This window comes from Mus pahari, chromosome 9 (assembly GCF_900095145.1).
Source record: "Mus pahari chromosome 9, PAHARI_EIJ_v1.1, whole genome shotgun sequence".
Lineage (NCBI taxonomy): Eukaryota > Metazoa > Chordata > Mammalia > Rodentia > Muridae > Mus > Mus pahari.
The window spans coordinates 69078310-69104277 of record NC_034598.1 but is presented as its reverse complement, the minus strand read 5'-3'; the positions used below and the strand labels follow the sequence as shown (position 1 = coordinate 69104277).

Sequence of the window (25968 nt, the reverse complement as noted above, 5' to 3'; positions counted from 1 at the left end):
GAGAGAGAGAGAGAGAGAGAGAGAGAGAGAGAACAGTAGAAAGAAAATGTTTGCTGTTTACAAGGTTTGTGAATTCTACTTGCAACAAGTGTTCAGGCATAACACTGAAGGGTTTTCTAATGGAGACCTATGTTTATGATGTTATCCCTGAACTGTTTTCAAACAGTTAGTCAATATAGGGGTTAGTCTTTTGGAGGTTAGTTTCTTGAGTTCTTTATATATTTTGGATATTAGTCCTCTATCTGATGTGGAGTTAATGAAAAAAATTTTCCCAGTCTGCAGGTTGGTGATTTATTCTATTGACTGTATCCATGGCCTTAAAAGAAGCTTTTCCATTTCAAGAAGTCCCATGAGGTCCCATTTATGAATTCTAATTTTTTTTTTTTTTTTTGGTTTTTCGAGACAGGGTTTCTCTGTGTAACCCTGACTGTCCTGGAACTCACTTTGTAGACCAGGCTGGCCTCGAACACAGAAATCTGCCTGCCTCTGCCTCCCAAGTGCTGGCACTAAAGGTGTGCACCACCACGCCCAGCTACATTTACATTTATCAATTCTTGACCTTAGAGCCTGAACCATTGCAGTTCTGTTTAGGAAATCACCTCCACCTTCCCCCCAATGAGTGTGAGGCTCTTTTCCACCTTCTTTTCTACTAGATCCAGTGTATCCAATTTTATGTAGAGAACCTTGACCTATACAGACTTGAGCTTTGGGCACGGTAACAAATATGGATCTATTTTCATTTTTCTACAAACTGACTGCTAGTTAGACCAGCACAATTTATTGGAGAGACCTTTTTTTTTTTTCCGTTGTATATTTTGGGCTTCTTTGTCAAAGATCAAGTGTCCCTAGTGTGTGGATTATTTCTGAGTCTTCAGTTCTATTCCACTGAATTTTTAAAAAAAATAGACTTATAATATATAAGCTTCTGTATATGGAACTGTGGATAATTATTTTCCAAATGATGAATGCTAAATACTTCAAATAGTTTCATTATTTAAAATTTTAATTATTTTATTTATTTACATTCCAGTCTAATATTTTCTTTTTATAAAAATTTTATTCTCAACATGATTATAGTCCTTCCCAACTGAAGGATGCAATTGTGAATGAAAATGATAAATATGCCCAACCAGAAGTAATGTAAAGTTGACCATATTTAACAACGGAACATTCTTCACTTACTGATCCAATTTAATATTCATTTTCTTTCCTTTATGAAAATAGAACAAGTTTACAGTATGGAATTATGTGCTTGAAAAGATTGAATTATGATAGAAAAGAACTAGAGAGAAGACGAGAAGCAAGTCAACATGAAATAAAAGGTACATGCCCTCCTTTAGTATCAAATCCCTTTACTGTGGGGATTTACACATGTCTATATTTAACCTAAGGTGATGTACGTGATGACATCATCAGAATGTATTTCCCATGTTGCTCCAAGAGTTGTTGCTATTTTGTCCCCAATTATAACACAGAGAAGAATATTACCACATCCTAGGGTTAATCTTTGGTGGATATACTTTTGACCTTCTGGAATTAGATTTATCTTCCTGAACCTATTAATTATGTATTCTTCCTACATTAAAAACTCCTCTCAGTAGAGCTTTTTGTCAAACTGTTAAACAAATGCTGTCATTATAATTCAGGAAACATAGTATTTTGTTGCTACTGTGTTTATCCTAGTTATAGCATTTGAATTTAATTTCACCACTCAACTATTTTTCATAGTTACAAAATATATTACATATTTATGTATAAATTCTATAAAAATTTTCCCTCTAAACTTCACCAGAACACTAATGATTTTAATTCAGAATTGTGTTATGATGCAAGGCTAACTGTTGCATTCATTCTGTGTACAAAGACAGTCTGTTGCAGGTGTATTTGAAAAGTTCTGTATTTAATAATTAACCATTCTATTATTTTGAATGACTATAACAAAATATCCAAGGTAAGCTAACTTTCAAAAGAAGAAAAGATGAATCTCCCAGTTTGGGAGGCTAAAGATCTGCACATTATAGCAGAGACTTTGTTGACATCTCCCTTGGCCTCTTAAACTCATGGTTGCTAAGGATGGGGAAGCAAACAGGGCTTATAGACAATTACTTTGCCAGATAATATTCTGGATCTTACCAGACTCTGTCATTTAAATATCCCTCTAATGATAATTAACAAGAGATCCACAAGAATTAAGTTCTTCCCTTCTAAGTGATGTACCCATTGCTAATGACCTCTCATAACTTTCCTCTTAAGGGTTCCACACTAACTTCACTAGATAAGATTGTATAATTACCAGCATCCAACACAGAAAAATTTGGAGAAAACTACTTGCTCACAATAATATAGGAGAAATGAGAGGAGAAAACATGATTTAAAAAGACAACATGCTAGATTTTCACTAGCTAAAGACAATTAGATCATTCTAATTGTTATTGGAAAACAAGTATTGTATGTAAGATATAAGCATCCACAGGCCTCTGTTTTTAATTAAAAAAAAATTTATCTGTGCATATTTGTTAAAAAGAGAGAAAATCCTTATTGTGTCTAAACGCATTTGAGAAAAAAATTTAGATATTATCTTGGATAGGATTTCTATAGTTATGATGAGGCACGATGGCCCAAATGCAAGTTGAAGAGGAAAGCATTGATTTGGTTTACAAAGTCCATATGATCATCATTGAAGGAACTCAGTATAAGTACTCAGAAAGGCTAAGAACCTAGAGACACGAGGCCTGATACAGAGGCCATTGAGGGTTGCTGCTTACTGTCTTTGCTCCTCAGGGCCTGCTCAGCCTGAATCCTTAAAACAGACCACCACCCCAGGGATAGAAAGACTCACAGTGGGCTGGGCCTGGCCCTCTCCCAATCAATTGCTAGTTAAGAAAATGCCAACAACCTGATCCTATTAATGCAATTTTTTATTTGAACTTCCCTCCTCTGAGATGACTTTAGCTTGTAGCAAGTTGACATTAAATATCCAGCACAGATATGAAATTATTTATCAGTTATATTCTCATTTCCTGTTACCCATGAGTTGACACTTGCAAGCATTTCATCACATTGAGTGGGATAGTCTATGCCACATTAAACACTTAAACTTGGTACAACTCTTTTTATCTTAATTTTCTTTAAGACTTATTTTAAATATGAATATGGCATGTATTACAGACATCTTTTGCTATATTAAAATTTAACACTCTTTTACTTCTATTTACGATTACCTGTCTTGGGCTTGCCTAATATTTATTTCTGTGAACTTCAGAAAAATTATCTCTAGTAATTTTGAACATGATATTACTTCTAGAAAGCTATACTTGAATGCTATGAGGATGAATATTTGAAAATATTTTTGTATATATTGTTTTTCAGTTAGTAGATAAACACACAATTGGTTTCTTCTAACAGTTCATTTAGCTTGCTATGGAGAAACAAGAATATATTTTCTCTTTGTCAAAATCAAGTTCTTTGATTTTCCTTTATTTTTCCGATCCCAGGAAATTGTAGGTTGTTTGAAGTGTATTGTTTGACAGTTGAATTAAAATTTGGGAACTAATGGGCTGAGGAGAGACCCTAGAAAGAAGTGTGTTTGACCTAACAAAAGATGTTTTGTTTCATGAACAGCTATTGCCCATGGGATACCACTTTCTAGTGTGCTTTCTGAAGTATTTTTCCCAGTTAGATTTCATTTTGCCTGTTCACACTACATGAGCTTCTTTACAGCTGGATCAATCTGAAAGAAGAAGAATTAGTCATTTGGCCCAGTGGCAAATGTTCTATTATTATTTGGCAGTTACTGGAGCCCTGAGAAAAAAGCTGTCCTGATTCACTGTGATTACATACAAACAACCACATATGATAAGTGGCTGTGAGTGAGATCATAAAGAGCCTTTACTTCCAACAATTGATCTGATGGCATTTAGAGAAATAGCTCTCAACTCTGACTAGACTTCTCTGTTATTATCGGAAGTGCTAATTAACCTTGACATTAGAAAACAGGTTTCTGATGTGAGGAAGGTGTTGAGCACATGCTTTTAGCTTGTTGCTAAGAAACAGTTGACATTGCTCTCCAGCCATTTGTTGTTTAGGTCAAGAGGATTCCTGTTAAGTATAAATCCCAGGGTATAATTTTGCCGTGATAGATATTTATAATATTAGAATTACTATGATGCTATTCTGAATAAGAAAAATTATAATTAGAGGTTATTTGTCTTAATCTCATAAATGTGTTATTTCTTTTAATTATTTTTAACTATATATATGATGGGAATTTCTCTTGCTATATAATTGCAGAAACAACCCAATATGTCCTAGACTACCTAACATGAACATGCAAGCTTATGCATACATCTGCATCTTAATAATGTGAAGTTGAAAACTGGTTATGTATTGTCATTTTTGAAGAAAGTTGATCTCTTTAGTCTAAAAAATATTCATTTATTAAAAAAACAATAGTTGAACTAGTGGTATAACATGTCTACATTACTCAGAGCAGGTAATCAATAGTTAGGAATCTATAAGTACACTGATAGTGTGTACTATTAAGAATCAATATATTTTCAGGGAAACAGAATCTGAGACAAAGTTATAATGGAAAATAAATATTTAAAAAATCTAGACAAAAAACTATGAAAACATAAATTGTAGTATGGATATATGCCCAAATAATGTATTAGAAAATTATTATTACTCCTGATGGTAATAATATCTAGATGGTGTTGATTTTACACATAATTACCTCAAATAACAACTGAAATTCTTAAATGATTGTAGTGGGGCAAAAGAAATTAAATAATTTAAGATCTTTACAATATCTAGAAAAATAATAGAAGGGCTGAGATATAGAAGACTTTAATAAGTTAAGAATGTGTAGGCTGTTTTACTATGACTTGTGGCAGAATAATATAAACTAGAATAACTGTACTACAGAGATAGAGTAAAACTAAAATGAAAATATACAATTACAAAATGGCAACAAAAAAATGAAAGGTAAGACCAAGATAATGATGGGAGATTTACATTGAGATATCTGAGTGATAATATAAAATATATGAACTAACTAAAATGTTCAAAACAAAAATTAAAAATTAAAATTGACACGGTATGTACAGAGGATACACCACAAGATAAGAGCATTGAGACTCAGAAGCAATGGAGAAACACATATAAGTATTAGTCAGAGCTAATACAGGCTAATATCAGAATGAGACCCATGACTGAGATAATAAATAGGACAGAGGTATCGTTCGTTTTGAGTAAAAGTAATTTTTTTTTTTTTTTGGCCAGATGTATTTGTCTCAGAGGCTTACTGCTCAATAAGTTCACTTTTTCTAGATCTTTCTGAATTTTGTCAGCTGATTCAACTCAGCCATTCTTGGTGGCTCATACACCTCTCCAAGTTGACTGATTCAAACTGGTTTCTCTCAGCTTCTCGATGCATTGTTCTGTTTGACTTCAAACTAACTCTAGCAGTTTGTTCTAATCTCCTGGCTTTCTCATTCTCTTGCTTTATCTTCTTCACCTTTGTCTAGCTTATTTTCTTTGAAAACTGTGTATAAATCTGGCCTGGTAAAAACTGCCTCTGAACTCCACAAGCTGAAATGCCACAAACAACCCCACCCACGTGCACTCCCTCCTAATTGTTCTAGTGAAAGTTGGGTCTGTGCTACCTCTGACTCATCCAGTCAAATCTTTCTCTGATTCATCACTTTGTCTACCCCACAATTAGACATCACTTTCAAACATGGCTTCTTCCTTCCTCAAACTAACCCTATGTTCATTGTTAGGGATAAAAGAAGTATACTAAGGATGTGTCTCTATTCCAGTCAGACCTTACTGCACTCCAGGGTGTGCCTGAATTCCAGCAGGATCATATGGATTCAGGAGGCCTTCAAATGTGATCTCTTGACAGAGCAGCCATGTTATGCTACTGGATTAAAATTCCTCTACAGTTTTGCCCATGCTAATAACAAATAAGTAAGCTAGAACAAGTTAATAAAAGTTTTGCAAATTGTGACTATGTAAATATATACACACATACATATATTAAGTATACATTTTACTCAAGAAAAATATTTGCAGATATACAGCTTTCAGTTTCCCACTAGGAAATGTTTTGATCTTTTGTCTACAAGTAAAGAAAATCTTTTATATTTTCTTATTTAATCTTTAATTCTTTATTTTTTCTTTGTATAAAGCATTATAGTCTATATATGATTTTATAGATTTTATGCATCACTCTGCTGACTCATAAAGGGTACATATGATCATATAAATGAATAAAATCTTTTTTTCAGATTATGCCTAGAACAGACACATAAGACATTTCATCTGAAGGTTTCATTTTAGGAAGTTAATGTTAAAATGTTTTCAACTTCATTAAAATGCCACCTTTAAAGAAAGAAAAATCAACTTTGTGATGTGTGTCTATGTACATTTCAGTTCTTTTCATTTATACATTATTGGAAAAATAGTGACAATAATGCCAAAATGTCAATGTACTTTTTTTATTATGTTGCTATTATGTTTTAAATGTAATTTCAGTAGGAAAATGCAATCTTCTAATTATGTGCAATATTGAAGTAGTAAAGAAGTATTTCAAATGAAGGAGAGATTTAGATCCATAATGCTATGAGAGAGAGAGAGAGAGAGAGAGAGAGAGAGAGAGAGAGAGAGAGAGAGAGAGTTAGAGACAAACACAGGAGGGATGGGATGGGGGGCGGGGCAGGGAGAAGGAGAACTATCCCCATCTGGTGGCACAACATGCAACTGCAGTTAGACCCTGGGGTCCTGATTTAATAGTAGCAAGAAACACTTTCAGTGTTCATTTTGATACTTTGCTGTCATTTCAGTAGCAATAAGCACTTTGAAAATACAAACTTATTGTAAGATTTATTACAGCAAAAGTTGATGGTTAGAACAGCGTGTTCATGTAACAGAAAGGAACCATCGGCTCACAAGGAATAGAGAGATTAGCATAAATGTGACTCCACCAAATCCATGTGGTTCTTTGTAGTTAGGACATTTTTCGTTATGCTAAGTATTGTATCTTGACACGTGTGTGTCTCTTTTCCTAGATGTTTTAGTGTGGAGCAATGATCGAGTTATTCGCTGGATACAAGCGATTGGACTTCGGGAATATGCAAACAATATTCTTGAGAGTGGAGTGCATGGTTCACTTATAGCCCTGGATGAGAACTTTGACTACAGCAGCTTAGCTCTATTGTTGCAGATTCCAACACAGAACACCCAGGCAAGGATGCTCCTTTGTGCTGTTCTTCACTAGGTCTTGGTTAATAACAAACAAAATTTTTTAAGAAAGTGAGGGCTGTGACTCCTGTTTTTTATTAAATTTATCTTATTTAGCACATATAAACATATTAATATGTAAAATGAGATAATGTGATATATATNTGTATATATATATATATATATATATATATATATATATATATATATTGAGATGATGTGATGTATATATTTAATAGAGTACTGTTTCAGTACAATTAGACATATATCATGTCTTAGTCAGAGTTTCTCTTCCTGCACAAACAAAGAAAAATGTTGTGGAGGAAAGGATTTATTCAGCTTACACGTCCACATTGCTGTTCATCACCAAAGGAAGTCAGTACTGGAACTCAAGCAGGTCAGGAAGAAGGAGCTGATGCAGAAGCCATGCTTGCTTCCCCTGACTTGTTCAGCTTGCTCTCTTACAGAACCCAGGACTACCAGCCCAACAATGGCACCATTACAGTGGGCCTTCCCACTCTTGATCACTAATTTGGAAAATGCCTTACAGCTGGATCTTATGGAGGCATCTCCTCAAGGGAGGTTCATTTCTCTGTGATAACTCCAACTTGTGTCAAGCTGACACACAAAACCAGTCAGTACATACAGTTTCTCAGACATTTTCATTTTGTTGTGGTAAAAACTTTTAAACCAACCTGGCATGGCTGCACACACCTTAATCCTTGTACTGATGAACAAGAGCATCCTACCTTCAAGCCAAGTCTTACCTACACAGTGAGTTCTAAGCCAGCCAGGGCTATAGATAAGACTTGTTAGAAAGAAATTAGAATATTTCTTCTAACTTTAGTAGTGCCCAATTTATTATGGTTACCTGCAATTGTACTGATTATTTGCTCCCTTCAAATTTTGTGCCCACTGAGTACCTTGCGTTCAGTCCATCTCTTATCTAATCTACTAACCACAATCCTACATTCAAACTCTGTGAGCTCAAATCTGACATTTGCCCTAGATATTGTGCATATGTCTCTCTGTACCTGGCTTGTCCCATTTAATAGAGTCATCATTTATTTCTGATGCTGGAATTTTAATTATAAGGTAATGAATTGCTATCTAAACACAATCTTAAAATTAGAAAAGCAGACTTGGAGTTTGTGTGGTATAACCTCCTACCTGAATATCATGCTTTCTCAATACAGCATCTGTGAGTGATGGCTGTCGTTCTCTACCTCTCTAAGGGGGAGTCCCTCTCTTTATATATCTAATTATACTTACATTTAACTCAGTGTTCCAGTGTTCCCTAAATCTAGGGAATTGTATGATTCAGCAGAGTTCCACACAAGTAAAAATATCTTCAATCTGCTTTACAGTCCATGAAATAACATTTTAAGAGTAACGAGACAGGAATCCTTAAATATGTGAAGTTTAAACTGGGTTCGGTGCTGCGTTGCATGCCTGTAATTCCATAAGTTTGGTGGCTGAGGCTTGGAGACAACTAGTTCAAAGCAATCCTGGGGTAGGGTCTTCCTATCTTTTTGGGTTCACAGTAAGACTCTGTCTAAAACAAAAGTAAGAGAAGAAAAGAGAAAAAAACAACTGTAGTCCCCCCTTTCGGGGACCCCCACTGGAGTCTCGGGAAAGAGCACACCCAAGGAAACATGAGGAACCATCTTGATGCAAGTAAATGAGGCAGTTTAATGACAGAGCTCCGGGCTTATACGTGTCACATGCAGGCTTGAAAGCTAGGGTTTTTTACAGGGAGAGGGTCGGGGGCTAGGAAGAATTGGTGCAGTTTCACATGATAGGCTCATTTAAACATCAGCAGTACACGTCAGCAGACTAGTACATGCAAGTCAGGGTGTCAGGAATCCCAAGGGCAGAAAGCTTATCTAGATCAGTGGAACATCTGGTTAACATATAACTTCAAACTATGTCAGGAGGGCAATGAGCAGAAGGAGGTGCCGGGCCAGGTGGCTAATGACTCAGCCAAGATAGCCCGGACATGTTTCTGCATTCCCTTTATATCTTTATGGCCAGGCGGCCCCAGGAATGTTTTAACGGGGTTCCTGGTCGGACATGCCCGGGCCTGTTCTACTAGGTTCTCAGCCTCAGGCTTCTAAGCTCACAAACAACTCTTTGGACTATTTGACTTAAGTTACATGAATCACAGGTCTTAAATTTCTTCTTAAGTTTCGTTTCCCTTCACAACTAAACAAACAAAAAAGCACAAAAAAATTATATTTTCATTTCTGAACTAGTATTAAGCTTGATAAAATCCAATGCATGGCAACTTTATTCTGTGTTTAACATTTTTAAGATTAAATAAAATGCTCAATTGAAATAAAATAAACATTTGAAGTACAAGCTTCTTGACTATAACAATGCATACAAGGGTATATTTCTATCTATAGTCTACAGAACACAACAAGAACAAAACAACAAAAATCAATGACAAGACAGAGTATTATAAAACCTTATCACTAAAGCATGTTTTATAATACATCTTCATATAAATAAAACTTTTATTTATTTATTTATTTATTTATTTTTATTTATTTATTTTGATAAAATGCAATTTCAGTGACAGTAGGTTTTATTTGATGTTAACAGGCAAGGCAGATTCTTGAACGTGAGTACAACAACCTCTTGGCCCTGGGAACTGAGCGGAGACTGGATGAAGTAAGTTCTTACCTTCAAATTATCTTACAACACCCCCCACCCCCACCCCCATCCCCGCCCTGAGTAAGTTACACTGATTGACTCTCCAGTACCAAATAGTGTTGTGGTAAATCTCTCCAACCCACATATGCTTGGCAATGAAAACACAACAAAATTAATATGGTTAGATGCTGTGCACCTAGATTGGGCAGATCTACTGCTACACTACCATCTTCCACAGCTTATGAACTTGCAGTTTCTCCAGGCCATGCGCTTCTGCTCAGCTTTCCCCCTTATTCTTCCTCCTCTGTGTCCTCTCCCTCTTCTATTTTCTCCTTCTTTTCCCTGCTCCACCTCCCCTTTTATCTGCCCAATCATCAGCTCTCCTTTATTTTACAAATTAAGGTTGGGAGCAGGTTTACAGGAAATCACCTGGGTGCTGACTCATTCCTTGTTTCCAACCACTCACAGGTGAACAGAAGTAACATAAAATATAATTAGCCCCAGGGCTATCCACAACAAAATAGTCACTCCTGAAATCATAGATACAAGTACCAACATAGACACTCACCAACTTATATGTAGGAATCCATATGAAGACACATATATGCATATAAAACAATTAATGGTTAAAAAGAAGCGATGAAATTGAAAGAGAGTGAAGAAGAGTATTAGGAAGGTTTTAGAAGCAGTAAAAAAGTAATACAATTTTCTTTCTAATCTCAAAAATAATGAAGCCATGAATTTGAGTGTTAGAGCACAGGAGGGTTTGCAGGTAAAAAAAAAAAAAAAAGGAGGGTGGAGAAATGATGTAATTATATTTTAATTTGTAAATACATTCCTTAGAGCTTAAAGGAAGAATGACAACACATCTCTGCTTTGAATAAGCAAGTTCTAGGTTTAGCATCTATAAAGTTTCTCTTTTCTTCCTTAATTTTAACTTATATTTCTTAGTTATGACTTTTTATTTAGGAATAAGATTCAATGAGTTTTCTTACTTTGATATTTAGACATTGAAAATAACTTAAAGTAAGATTGTGTGTATGTGTGTGTGTGTGTGTGTGTGTGTGTAGAGTGATCATAACATTTCAAGAAACAAGTTTTTTATTATAAGCAATTAATATACTAGTATTGATAAGTTGACTTTAAAATAAGGAATATGCTTATTTTCTCAGCATCATTACATCTTCAAAAACAATTTCAGAGTATCAAAATGGAGAAAATTTGTTTCAATTGAATTGGAAAAAGCATAATTTTATGTGGAAATGCTGTGTGTTTTCTTCAAAATAGAAAACATCTTAAAAAATCATTGGCTAAGATGGTTAACTTGAATACAAGAATCCCAGAGCATAGTTAACACACACTTAAGTGATTTGGAGAACAAGGCCTATGTAGGAAGATGCCTGAAGTGTTTGAATGCAATGAAGATTTACAATCTCTACGACTGAAAGGTGTTTCAAATAGCCCATTTGAGATTTTTTTTTAAAGATTTTTTTTTTTTTTTAATGGAAGAAGTAAAATGAAATCTTGGGATAGAGTAGAAAACAGTGTTGTATAATTCCTATGGAAAGTATTGGTGTTCCTTAACCATAAAATCAGCCGTTGGAAATATTTTTCATTCTGAAAATGTGTGTAGCTCAGTTTAGGGGGTTAACCTAGAAAAATGCAAGATCTTAGGTCCAATTCAGTTCTACAGAGATGCATCAAATTAGAATTAATTTGAATTATCAATACAGCAATAATTCTATATCTAAATGAACAAGGCAGATGACCTTGCTGTTATAATCCCATGTCATCTTGTGTAAAATTAATTTGAGAACCTTATAAATATAACCCTAACCAACTCATAGAATAATAATCTTGCCCAATCAGGATGACGTATAATTTTCTAAAACATAGTTAAAATACTCAGTAGAAAGCTTAGCCATTGAATTCTTGTCATTACAGCATGGATACTTGAGTTTAGATTTCTATTACCAATATACAAGACCAGTCAAGAGACCACACATCTGTGGTTTGTGCACTGGGCAGTTGAGACAAATAGATGGCTGGAGTTTGCTAGCCAAACTAGCTGAGTCGGTAAGCTTTAGACATAGTGAGAATACCTATCACAAAAGTAAACAAAAAAACAAACAAGTAAATAAATAAGGTGAATGATAAATGAAAACTCTGGCTTTCACACACAAGGGCACATGCATATGTGCAAACACACATGTGAAAACACATTCATACACCATATACATGTACACACACAAAAATCACAATACAAGGCTAAATGATGGCCAGCTGTCTAGGTGTTGAATATGAACAAATCTAACTAAGCAACGTGCCTTAACAGTAGTGAAATCACTTCTGCATTTCAATTGACCACATGTTCTAACGTATATCTAAGAGTTTGACTTCAATTTAAAAGAAACCTTTGGGGGCTAGTGAGACAGTTCCACTGTTAATAACATGCACTGTTCTTTCAGAGAACCATGCATAGGTCAGTTCCCACATCAGGCAACATATAACCACCTGTGCTGTGAGCTCCAGGAAATCTGACAACCTTTTCTGGCTACTGCAGGCACTGCACACAAACAAACCCACATATAGACAAAGTCAGATATGCATATTTTAAAGATTTTTTTTAAAATGATGTATCTTAACTTTATCTCTTGAAGACTTTTTCTTAAGTTTCTGCTTCTAGAATATTTATTGTCTTTCTGAAGTGTCTCCTTTGTGTGGTAAAAGAACATTAGACGAGTATCATAATTGAGACATTTGCCCATTGTTTTAAAGAATGTCTATTAAAGAAGTCACTAGAAATCTGTGGGAGAGATAGGGATGGAGACAACATTTGTGATGTAAATAAATAGAATAGTTAATATAAAGAACCATACAGCCTTAAAATGTCAGATAGGGTTTTGTGTATTTGATAAGTGTTTAACTTAAACACAATTTCTCCCAAAAAATCTAGATGTCCTAGAGGTCAAAATATGTGTTATTTTCTCAATCTGTGAACATAGAAGACATGGGGCAATGTCAAACAAAATCATTTGATATGGCAGTATCATTTAAATTAAAATTTTTTATCAAATATAAATGAAATTAAGGTATTGACAACAGGGATGTTAGCCCTATTGATCATAGAGAATCAAAGTCATTTGAAATCAATACTGTCAATTATTTCCTGAGATGTCAGAACGAAGTAAAATTAGGTAGCAAAGTAAATGGCAGATGTCTTGTTACAGGACGGCTGCCAATTGGATCAGAGAATGGAGCAGCAGGTCTCTTCATTTTCACAAGCGTGTTAAAATAAATCCAAACTTCTAGCCCAAGAACACTATACTCTGACACAACAGAGCAGCAGCCCTGTGTCCTGTATCAGATGCCTTATGCCCTGTGTCCTGTGCCCTGACCCTCTGAGCAGAACCTGATGTTACTTGGCTAGGATTGCCTTGATTTTCATGGTCTCTACTTGCATGGTAGAGAAAATAAACTAAGCACAAAGGCTTATGCTAACCTCCTAGCCCTGCACACTGCCCTGTGGAATTGGGTTCCTTTGCACAGTATAGATCACATGTCAGGTAATGGAAAATGAGAAAAAAAAAAAAAAAAAAAAACCTTATCACCTACTCCCAAGTGGAGACCTCTGCAGCATGTTTCAGTCCATTCATCAAGCTGTCGCTCTCTCACAGTCCACTCAGTTACCTGTTCTTCCTGCTCTGGTGTAAACACTAGTTGTGTTCACAGCCCATACTTCCTTGTTACCATAGTGAGTCAATACTCATTTAGCCACCTATTCTTGACCATGAAAACAGTTTTAAGTATGAGTCCTGACTTATGGAGCAGACCTTAAATTGGTTGTTTACTCCCATAATGTGAGTGCCACCATTCCACCAAGGAGCATATTTTGTCAGACCTATCGTCCTTTGTGGGACCATGAAAGGCGCACTGTTTTCTGCATGAGCTAGGTTTAAACCCTGGAGACCCAGCAGGTGTTCCTGCAAGGGACAGAAGGCCTGTTTGCCATGCTCCCAGATACTAGGCTTCTGACATGAGGCCCAGATCCATAATTCTGTGGCCATCAGTCACATAGAGTAACACTCCAAGCTCCTGGTATTCTGTCTGTATTCTACCCCCATGGTTACCGGGCCACAGCCCGGTATGCTCCTCCCCTCGATTACCTGGCAACAGCCACGTAGGCCAGCCCACTATAAAAGGGGCTGTTTGCCCCTCCTCCCTCTCCTACTCTTCTTGCTCTTATTCTCTTACTCTTGCATCTCTCTCCCTTGCTCCCCCTCTCGCCACACTCCCATCCCCCCCCTCTCTACACATGGCCATGGCTGCCCTCTACTTCCCTACTCTCTCCCTCTCTCTGCCTTTCTACAATAAACACCTAAAAACCATGAACTGCCTCTTCTCATCAGGATCCACCGTGCTGGAGCAATGGAGCGAGATCCGGTGGCTTCTCACAGCCCCACACCTACCCAGCAGTGGGGTGGGGTGTGTGCAGTGTAACTTTCTGCCTTGCCCAGTGGCCTGAACCCTAGGTCAGAAGCAGGAAATGATTTTAAACCATAGTCCTTGGCACTCACAGGTTTTGCAGCTGTAGAAGATTGATTGATAATTATTTTTCTTTTCCAGTATCAGTACAATACATTATAGATCTGGAAAAGCTAATCAATAGGGATGAAGTTCCTAGAAGAACTCCAGGTTTTACTCACCAAGTTTTATGGCTTATATAACTGGTATTTTCAGCAACAGGATCTTACCATGAAGTTCTGAAGGGGAACCAGGAAGAATGTCCTTAGCATGTAATATCTATTAACTAGAGTTATCTTTTCCTTTGGGCCTTACCTTAAAATCAAATGTGTTTACTGAAAGGGTGGAAGCCAGGCTACAAAGTTTTTCATAAACTCCAGACAATTTGGAATCACCTAAAATCTCACAAATCTCAAGATCAACATTTTTCATTTAGATTATAGCCCATTGTATCGTATACTAACAAGGGTATCTAAAATATAGATTTTTGCATACTTTCTCACTTTTGTGTACATGAAAGTGATATTTGTCGATTATTTATGTTCTTTTTTATTCTATGTAACAGCTAATACAATTAAGTATATCATCTCACAATGAAAAACTCGCACAATGCATAGAAATATAAATCCAATGTTACATTTTGGTAGAAGAAAACTTTTAGTATTTTATAGTTTCAAGGATTTTTAAAGGCAAACAAACTTTAGATTTGAAATCATATTAATTTTTTAAAATTATATTTAAAAATTATATTTAATTTTTTAAAATTATATTTAATCTTTTTTTTTTTTTTTTACAGTCTTGGTTTTATCCCCCTCTAGGTCCACCCTCTGACCATTTCACATCCCACACCTCCTCCTTTCCGTTCCCCCACCCCCACCCCACCAGACCTCCCTACACCCTGGGACCTTAAATCCAACATTTCTGTCATACTTACTATCTCAGTCTGGAATCGACAGAGGGGTTCAAGATGAAGCAAAACCTGCCTGTATGTACTTGACAGACTGAATGCAAATGAGCTCTATCACAAGCTCCAAAGCAGGGATTTATGTGCCACAGCCTTATCTCTTTTCATGACATCCAATTCTACCTTTGTACTGGCAGAGCGACGACAAGAATTTCAGACGAGGATCAACCTGGCGAAGGCAGTTTCCTCCTCGTGAAGTTCATGGAATCAGCATGATGCCTGGGTCCTCAGAAACATTACCAGCTGGATTCAGGTTGACCACAACGTCTGGGCAGTCCAGGAAAATGACGACAGACGGTACAGTAGTTTTACATTTCTGTTTATGAAGTAAAAATCTTGTCTAGACAAAGCTATAGAATTCTTCAACTTTGCATACCCTTCTGGAACTGATTTTTTTTTTTCCTTAAATTAGTTTGCTTTGCTTGAAATTTACTTTGCTTTTCTGAAGAAGGCCATTTGAAAACTACCAATGCATGAATCCATGACTCTTGATATGCATTTGAAAAATAAATTACATATCCCCAAAATAGCTCCACTAATGTCCACCTCTAGAAAAAGCAACATGCATCTTCATGATTTGTGTTTCTTTACTCTTCTGTTTTAAAAATGAATATTCCATTTAAAACAGATGTTAGATTTGAACTCAAATCCCACTAGATATGGAAATTACTGGCTCTTTCACATGTTGAAATATTATAAATTTTACATTTTATCTTTCAAATTCAGGTTCGTCAGACATGTTTGTCTCTGACCAAGGCAGAAAGCCTTAAATAAACAAGCACAAACATGAGAAGAGAATTAAACAAACACAAAACCAACCGTGATTTACCAACCACATCTCCTTCTGTGGACATTAGACTTTTGATACATCTTTTACAAAACTCATTCTGGAGAGACAACTTAGAAATAATAATAGAAATCCCCAAATTATTTCTTTTTGGTAGACATTAAAGAAAAACAGTCTTTCTCTTATTATTAAGATAATAATCCAGAATCTTCATTTCTTTTCAAGCTCTTACAGCAATTAAAATTCTTCTGAGCATAAAGTGTGGTCTTTGATCTACATTTCTTTTCCCGTGTTAATATTTTGGAACTTGTTAGCAAGGTTCATGAATAATTTACCATGACTGAAATTAGCATAGAAGTTTGCCAGTACACAGAGAAAAACAACACAATCCACACTACTGTGCTCTCTGAGAGCAATCTGTACAACAAAAGCAGACTCACCCCTGGGAGGCGCTTTGCTATAGATTCCATCTGAGGAGGAATACATAGCAAGTGGAGAGCTCGGCTGAATTGCACTCGGGTAAATTTTCATTAGTCTCTGGGTCTAGAAGAGAGGAGCATGAGTGGCTTCTGTCTGGGACAGGACAGTCTACTAATATCTTCCGGATCCCTTTACACAGAGAAAAAAAATCAGTCTCTCTCATCTAATGCCTGAGAACCTCTAAAGCCCTTTTCTCCTTTGCAGTTGCTTCATCAAGACTGCAGAGGTTAGACAACTCCACTGTTCGCACATACTCATGTTGACAAGTCACTCAAAGGAGGCAGCACTGACCTGCTGTGAGTAGCTTCTCTTGGCCGACCAACAACAAACCAACAGAAAGATGGGATTCACAGAGTCTAGTCAATATAGTCCATGCCCTTTGGTATGGTCTAGCCATGCAGAGGTGATCACCCCCTGGAAGAATAGCATTTCCTATCATTACCTGTCTTCTGTGTTTGGTGGTCTGCCTGTTTAAGGTCTGTCACTCAGTCATTCCACATTAATGGGTTGCTAAGCATATTGCTTTCAGGGGCATTTTTTTTTTTTTTCTTTTGACTCCATAAAATTTTTTTTTTTTTAGTAAAGAGTCTGTCATTTGAAAAAAACATAACAGATCTCAAGTGCCTGTCTTAGGAAGGAAGTCAAAAGAGAGCACTAGAAATTTGTGCAAATTCACAGACAAATAGTGTAAGAGACAGGAAATTAGATGTGGATTAATATTAACAACAAAGTTGAATATAAAAATATAGAAACCTCAACATCTTATTTCCAATCACTATGATTTATATTTGCTGAAATCAAGTATAAATTTTAAGAACCCGGGAAGTATAATATAGAAACAAAAATTATAAGAATTAGGAGTAGAAATAGCATGAAACTTCATTATTCACATATAAGATATAATATTTATGAGAAAATGCTAATCAGTGGGACACATTACTATATCAATAAACATGAAATTTTATATTAAATCCACCATATATACAAAACTGGTTTCCTAGGTTTATAAACTTTAAATGTATGAAAAATATATTAACCTAAAATTTGGATATACCAAACTATTCTAACCTATTCAGTAAGCTGATATTTGGAAGAAAATATTTTTCAACTCTATTGTGCGCAGAGATGGGAACAGCCATCTTTCTGGGCTTTTTACTATGAGTAAACAGCCTTGAATCAACATCCATATACAACAGATCATGGCTCTTGGGAGACTAACAAAGAGGCTGACATGCTGCCTTAGGTGGGTCACTAATTAAGAAAGCAGAAAACAACAACAAAAAAAGCTCTCAGACAAATAATTTAATTTCTCAAAATGGTACAATGAGGTAAACATTTTGTGATACAAAAATTTGGTCTCATTAGTCATGGCCTACAATATATAATCATTTAGCTAAATAAGAGACTTTTCAAAATACTGTTTATAACATCCAACACACAGCATAATAATTTTCTCAGAAACTTAATAATTTACTAGCTCATAAATGACTAATATGTTCAGTAGTGCTGGCTGCTTAGCTCTAGACTCATGAGTAGAATTTAGCTTGAACTATTTTCAATTTTTTCCTGCATGTTATTCTAGTTCATATTTTTTTTTTAGTTTTAGCTACTAAATGGAATAAAAATATTAATAAGATAATCAAAGACAATATTTATTTTAGTGAGAAATTAAAATGGTTATTATGAAAAATAAGCCTAAACATACTTTATATTAGTCTATTGTGTCAGTAATAGTAATGTGAGATTTGTTTCCATGTAGTGTCATGGCTGGAATCTATAGTGTAATGCATGCTGTTCATATGGAGACATCAAAATATGCTGTTTTATGTTCTGTAATGATCAAAGAAAAGCATCATTTTTAAAAACTCTAAAATACATGAATTAGAATATAAATCTATCCTATGGAATATGCCAACTCCACCCAATTTAAAAATTAGTAATCTAAAGAAACTTGAGAAGGCATGCTGACATTTTTATACCACTTATAGTACACCCATATTTTCCCTGAAGTTGAACAAGGTCTACTTCGTGCTCCTGAAAAATACAAAAAAATAGTTAAATAATTAAGTAGAGCATAGTAAATGTCACACCATCTAATCTAAGTTACATCCTCCATATCGTTCCTTGCACTGGGGTTCTAGGACAGGCCTAGTCAAGCTGCATGGAGATATCTGCCAGTGCAAAGGGGTGGGGTCCACTGGCTGGGAGTTGACAGTGATCTCATGCTGTATGTCCCCTTTCAGATGTCATCTTTTCAGTCTACACGACCTAAAGTGCACTACTGCCTAGGAAGACAAACGGAGAAGCCTTTGTGAAGACTGAATCCTAAGGGAATAATATAAGTAACAGTTTACCAAACATTAAATATGTGACTCTGGGGGGGAGTTGGGTATTGAGTCTGATTAGTTTACTATGATTGTAATAAAAATGCTTAAGTCATTTGATATAAGAGCATCATCCACGTCATAACTTCTGTACGTCTGATGCCTTTATGAGATGGAACCACTTGTTTTTTTCATGTTGTAATATAATAGGCATTTATGTATTGCTGTGTACCATTTCTTTTTAAATGTGTAAGTCCTCTGTAAATGGATATAAATATGATTTTTTTAAAAAAATAAAATATATGGTTCATGGAGTCTTGAGTGCAAACATTGAACAATTCCAAGTACTGTTTGTATTTTACCATTCCTCCATTTATACAGTTTTTTGAATTGTAACAGTCAATCAATATGTTCCTTAGAAGTGTGTTTCATGCTTCGACATGCTTCTCCTTCAAGTCTGTCAAACCTTAAAGCTGAACACCTGCCTCTGATCATGTGATTTAACCTGGAGCCCAAAATGACCTTTAAAGGCAATCAGGGATGTGACACTCTCTCTCTCTCTCTCCTTACAGAAGCACTGTGATGGCTCAACCTGTTTCAAAAGAAAACAAAGCCAAACTGTTTACAAGAGTCAAATGCAATGATTTTAACAATTTATATTATGAAAACCATTACCTAATTTTGTTGCCTGTGGACCAAGAAACACGCACACACACAAACACATACACACACACATGCACACACACACACACACACACACACACACACACACACACACACACTTGACTAAAAACTACATGTTCATTCAAATAGCCTGAACTTCCAGCCAACACTGGACAGTGAATGTCAACCATTGTAGAGTCTGAGGTCTATTTCCACTGGGGTGTGGGCTGGAGGGGCAGAACCCCATAACCAACCCCTCCTTTTAAAATCACTGTTAACAGGGCATTAGCCAGACTCAAGTCTGTTATTAGAAGCCTTTAGCTGAAATAACCATTTTTTGTGACTTCCCTGAATTCACTTTCATCAGAGGAAATAAAGACAGAATGATTAACGTATATAGTGTATAAAAGGTAAAGATGAGTAACCTCTTCCTTGTGGCTTTATTCGGTGGTGTCACTGTTGTTTATTCTTTATTGATATGGGAGATTTCAAAGTGGAACCTATTTAATAATACCATTGATCTAACTGCTGTTTTCCTGCTGCTTGGTCTTAATGCAAGACCCGTCATTAGTAAATTATTATTAATTTTTTTTGTATTTTAATTCATTATATTTGCACGTACATTTGTTTCGATGTCTATTTTTGTTGAACAGATTCAATCAAAAGGTAATGGCAACAGAAACCCTCTTCATTATCAATAAAACAAAAAAATGCCTCCAGTTTCCTGCTTAAGCTTTGTTATCTGGTAGCCTGACATTTAACGATTTATTCCAATCACCAAGAAAAGCATTCAACAATTTCAAATGTGATTTTATTCAAAATTGAGTCTACCACTAGAGGGAGGTCTAAACCAGCTGATAGAGGTGGTTTGGTTTTTTTTTTTTTTTTTTTTTTTTTTAATGTTGCTTGAGTAAAGACAATGTGAAAGAACATTGAGACTCTCAAGTCATCAAAATGAAATAAAAGAGAGAAACCCTGATACCTGTATGGCAGAAAGATTTATACTCGTATTTATTTATATACCCGTGTGACAAACAGTTGTGCACAGCTGTAGTGAAATCCTTGTGATAATTAACTTACAAGAAAGAACATTTTATTTTGTCCCACCGCATGCATTTGATGTTCCATCTCAAGAACCAGCAGTCTGCATGCTTTGGGGTCAAATGGCATGGTCGGAAGCCTGTACTAGAGAAATCTGCTCACTTCATTGACATGAGAAATGCAGCAAGGATCTGAGCTCGGCTCAGGATACGTAAGAGGGCACGTTTCTGTGACCTGAACACTTTGCATCAGCATCATCCTGGACAGGTATTGAGTTCAGAAGCTTTTGGGGAATAATCAACATCCAATTACATAAACCACTCACACTGTCACCTAAAACAGTTTCTTCTCTTTAGAAATCACCTACAAAATACTGATGGTCTGTCATAGATCACGATAGTGTGATACAAAGTATCACAATACTTTCCTCAAGAATTATGTAAAATATTGTTTAATGTATAAGAAAATTTTAGACAGCTATATTTCTGGGTGTTTTGGTTTGGGTTTTGGTTTCCCCCTTTAACCATCAATGTTAGGAATTCAAACATGTTAGAATATCAAACCAGACCCTTTCAAACACAACTTTATATAAGTAAAACAACCTTTTGGCGAATAAAACACGTTTCACTTTTAGCTAGTCAGTGTGTTTTTATGGGGAAAAATAAATTGTCACACTCTTTAAACCTTAAAGGTACTTTTATTTTCATTTTTGCAAGTGTCTTACAAATTTAAAAATTTCATAAAGTACAAGATCACAGGGAAGCCATCATGGTGAATTTAAGGACGGTCACATTTCTTGGATTACATCATTGCTATCAAAGACACATTCAATTCAAAATATTTTAGATGCAATTTGACAAACAAAATAAAAACCTTATGAGGAAATTTTAAAATAGAAAGTTCTTTAATTTTTCTCCCAAATTTTTAAGCAGTTTGATGACTTCATTTTAGCACCAAAGCCTTGATTACTGCCTCTAGTCTGCAGGAGAGATCGATTTCCTCATTGAAACATAAGAAAAAACAGCTCCTTCCCTCGTGTGAGAAACTGTGTTTTTTGTTTATTCATTTATTTGTTTTGTCCATTTTATTAATTTATTTTTAAAGATTCTCTCTACTGAAAAACAACCCATGCTGACTTGCTGATGTGTCTTCTCAGATCTGGGAGAAAGGAAAATCTACAAATGATTCAAAGATGAAAACTTGACTCAATTCTTAGATCTGCCTGAGTTTATAACGGGCAAATACGAAAATGACATACTTAGTTAAAATACCTGATTCATGTTGAGAAAGTAATGATCTGTATTTTAATGCTAACACATTAAAAAATTATTGATTTGTAATCCCTACAGTTGTGAAAATGGATAAAATGTACATATATAATTAATAATTCAAGAAACTCAAGAGCTTCGAGTTACAAAATGTCAATTGGTTTAATTCAGAATACCAAAATATTTAAAGATGATAACATACTGTTTTCAATGTTACCAATAAAGAAGGTAGTTTAATCAATAAAACTTCCCTTCGAGAAGCCATTTATTATCCAATCTGCAGCCCAAATTTGCCTAAAAATGAGCCCATATATATAATTTTATGACAAGTAAGTTGCTATCTGTTAGTTCTCACCTATATTTCTTGTATTTGGACTTATCAGTAAGGACACAAACTAAAGAGGCCTAAAATGAGAGCTTTATGAAAGATATGCATAGTTTTTATGACCAGTTAATTCTAATATATTGTAATTTATCCATTTTTCATCTATTTGGACTATTCTGTGAGGACATCATGCTCTTCATAATATTTCCAAAAAAATGAAGAATTGAGAAACTCTTCCAAGAACTCTCAGAGGTTCAATAAACACATTATACATTTTAAAATTAAGTGTACATTCTAAAAAAAAGTAAAACACATGTAGAGCTCTAAGCTAGTTAATCAAATACTATTTCTTACTCTAGTAAATGGATATATTTCTATAAACATATTAAAGCTTCATTTCCAATTTTTGAAAACACTCCATCATTTTATAGAAGAAATGTATGTTAGACCATAATTTTAGAATATTTAATATCTATTCAAATTAAAACTTGCAATAAATGTAAATGTTTGGAGTTCTTTTGAAAACAAGAGGGTCTTGCAGTATGGTAAAGCCTCTCTCCTGAGCCATATTTCTTTGAGATCTGATAGGAATGGCCCATTGTTGAAACATATGATTTCTAGTATTTAAGGCTATATATTGTTCTTAAATCACTTGTTGGGATATGCACCTCAAGAACCACTATGAATTCATTGAGCTCCAGCCATATAGCTCAGTGGAAGAGTGCTTATCTAACAAGCTCAGTGGAAGAGTGCTTATCTAACAAGGGTTCAACTCTTAGAAGAGGAAAAAGTGCTAATTTGGAGCTAACCCAGCAGCTATGAATAAGAGGCAGGATGACCTGGATTTGTGAGGCCAACTTAGGAAACACATCCTTGTCAGCGAGAGAGAGACAGAGACAGACAGAAAGACAGAGAGTCACAGAGAAGAGAGGAGGCTCATTGACATTGACATGCCCATGAAAACACATTGACGCTTAGCAGGAGATGAAAACTTTTCAATTTCTTATAACATCCTTCTTGTCATGCCTTTCCATTCAGAGAATATCCCTTGATTCCATCGAAAAATGAAGGCATCCAGATACAAAGAGTCAGCAATGACAGGGGATTCCTGACGTCTTTATCTCTTCAAAATATTTGGTGGAAGGATATAGAAATTCCCTACCAGATACATGCCTCCCCCTACCCCCCATAACAAGTAACATCGAAGTGGTGCTCCACCCTGGGGTCCTCTGTTGCCAAGCAACCTATTCTGCCTTGATAATTGCCTAAAAGCATAGTAGTCATCTTTAAGATAATAAACAACATTTGAGTCTCAACAATAACATTTTAAATTATATTCTGACTTTGATTTCAGTTTAGATTTTGATCAAAGTGTGGCTGATTCTTATCTCCAGAAAATACGTTTATAGTTCAGATATTTTCGATTAAAATGTGTTTGTAAAGCACATGAATTTGTAAATCTGTACACCAAAGACATGTTCCCCAATACACTAGATAGCATATAATGATCCATGTTACAGAAAAGAGGTAATCGTGCAAACTGGCTCACATGAAACACAATATATATAGCCTCTTTCAGGGGCCACTAGACTGATAAAACACTACAGCTCATATCTGAGTTGATAAGGGATTTTTTTTTCAAGTATTCATTTTTTGAAAATAAATGACTTAAATCCAGCTAGAAAGTTACGACCAAGTGATTGAACATAGGAAGCAAAAAAATCACACAGCCTGCTTCAGCACTTCTTCAATGTGACCAAAAATGCTGGGGTCCTCAATTGTAGGAGTCACCTGAAAATAAATAGGCAGTGTCAGATGAGTGTGTCCTCCTGTGACCTTCACTGTGACTTTGTACAACAAACAGTGACATGCTTTGTTTCACCGTTCATTTTTTGTTGTTTTTTATTTGTTTTGATTTTTTTCCTGAGATAGGGTCTAATGGAGTACAGGTTGACTTCAAATGCCACTGGGTATGAAAACTCACCCTGGTGTTCCCTATCTGCCTTGATTTACCTCCTAAACCCTAGGACTATAGGTGCGAAGAATTTATACCCTCAGTTATTTCATAAAAAACTTGTAAAATGGGGAACTTCAAGCCAAATACTTAAAGACTGATCTTTTGGGATAGTGAAGGAAAGCGTTTGCTTAGCAAAATTGATGGTATTTCTATATATTTCTCGAGTTTTTTGTTTATTTATTCTGAAAATTGCTTAGATAGTAATTATTATTATTTAACATTTTTGACAAAATTATAGATGTCCATGCCAATAACATGCCTTGACATTGAAGTATATATATATATATATATATATATATATATATATATATATGCTTGAATCAGTCTATAGTTTCCAAAAATGATTTCTCTCAAAATAGTAAAAATAATTAGAAGTGATAGGTTAGAACATTTTAGACTTCTCAAATACTTCACTTTCTCATCATAGATGGTCATTAGCGACCGAAATCAAGCAATGTGTGAGCATTTAGTTCAAAGGAAAGAATTTCTGCAAGTCTGTTTGAAATTTATAAAACTGCTGAAAGCAATGTTCACACAACAGTTCCTATGATTAAAGCACGTGATTTTGACCAATGCTTCTTTGTCAAGCTCTCCTCACAGGGAATGAAGATGGTTTGGCATAGATAAAATTCATGTCGAAAACCTTAATCTAATAGAGCGTTTCTGGTGCCAAAGACATTGTGAAAATTATTTCAGGACTCAGCAGTAAAGATTCTAAATCATTTACCTTATAAGGCTTGCCGTTGACCAGGGCAGACAGTGTAGACCGTGGAATTTTGCCAGACCTGGTTTTGGGTAACTGTTTGACGAAAACCGCATTTCGAAAAGCAGCCACAGGGCCAATGCTCTGCCTAACATGTTTCACAATCTCTTCCAAAACTTGTTCTTCTGTTGCATTTATGTCTAGGGAGAAAGTTGAGCTGTTAAGCACCAAACTAATGCCACTCGTTCAGGGACAAACAGTAAGAGATGACAAACATGCCTCACCTTTCTTCAACACACAGAGTGCTAAGGGGACGTGACCTTTCAAGGGGTCTTCCTTGCCAACCACAGCACAGTCAGCCACAGTGCCTTGTGAAAGGACTGACTGTAATGAGAAAAGATCTGCTGTTAGATGACATATATGCTTATAATCTTAAAACATAAGAAAAAGAATGACAAAATTCAGAGGGGCTGTCCAGAAATTCCCAACTGGTTCATGTCACAGCACCTCAGGTGAACAGTTAGGATTCCCATGGTTGTTCCTAAGGGCTGAAGGAGACAGAGACAAGTTGCTTAGCTTACCCAGAAAAGAAATAGCTTGTTGCTTCTTCTTAATTGCTTATTAACGAAATCAAAGAACGTGCTGTGGGTACCACACACAAAAAATGCACACAGGGCATCTTGAATGGGAAGCCTTGAGTGCATTTGACTTCATTTCAAGACTGCCTACCTAATAAGGATGTCCCAAGAAGAAGTAGTAGATTTATTTTTGAGGAATAAACAGTATTCTTTTCAGTGGGTTGTCCTTCCACCTAGAGAGGATTTTTCTAGCACTTAAGTGAGATTTGTTATGAAGAGTATTCCTGGTATAGGGAGTAATTCCTTCCTTCCTTCCTTCCTTCCTTCCTTCCTTCCTTCCTTCCTTCCTTCCTCCCTCCCTCCCTCCCTCCCTTCCTTCTTCCTTCCTTCC

General features: G+C 35.6%; 2 protein-coding genes across 39 annotated transcripts in view; one reads left to right on the top strand and one right to left on the bottom strand.

Moving 5' to 3' along the window:
- Positions 1-20450, top strand: part of Ppfia2 (PTPRF interacting protein alpha 2) — a 443940-nt gene extending 423490 nt beyond the window's left edge. For 14 of the 38 annotated variants that reach the window (XM_029542144.1, XM_029542148.1, XM_029542145.1 and 11 more), the window contains 6 exons: positions 1225-1322; positions 7074-7249; positions 9853-9921; positions 15529-15688; positions 16863-16954; positions 18902-20449. In XM_029542144.1, the coding sequence (XP_029398004.1) occupies positions 1225-1322; positions 7074-7249; positions 9853-9921; positions 15529-15688; positions 16863-16921 (562 nt within the window). In that variant the 3' untranslated portion in view covers positions 16922-16954; positions 18902-20449. Of the gene's footprint in view, positions 1-1224; positions 1323-7073; positions 7250-9852; positions 9922-15528; positions 15689-16862; positions 16955-18901 lie in introns of all 38 variants that reach the window. The other 24 variants (XM_029542157.1, XM_029542155.1, XM_029542156.1 and 21 more) reach the window with 3 other exon arrangements.
- Positions 20451-21371: 921 nt separating this feature from the next.
- The window catches only part of Acss3 (acyl-CoA synthetase short chain family member 3), a 189406-nt gene continuing 184809 nt past the window's right edge, over positions 21372-25968 (bottom strand). The window contains exons 14-16 of the mRNA XM_021205223.2: positions 25284-25383; positions 25024-25199; positions 21372-24070 (exon numbers count right to left, since the gene is read on the bottom strand). Coding sequence (XP_021060882.1) covers positions 24002-24070; positions 25024-25199; positions 25284-25383 — 345 coding nt within the window. The 3' untranslated portion in view covers positions 21372-24001. The remainder of the gene's footprint in view (positions 24071-25023; positions 25200-25283; positions 25384-25968) is intronic.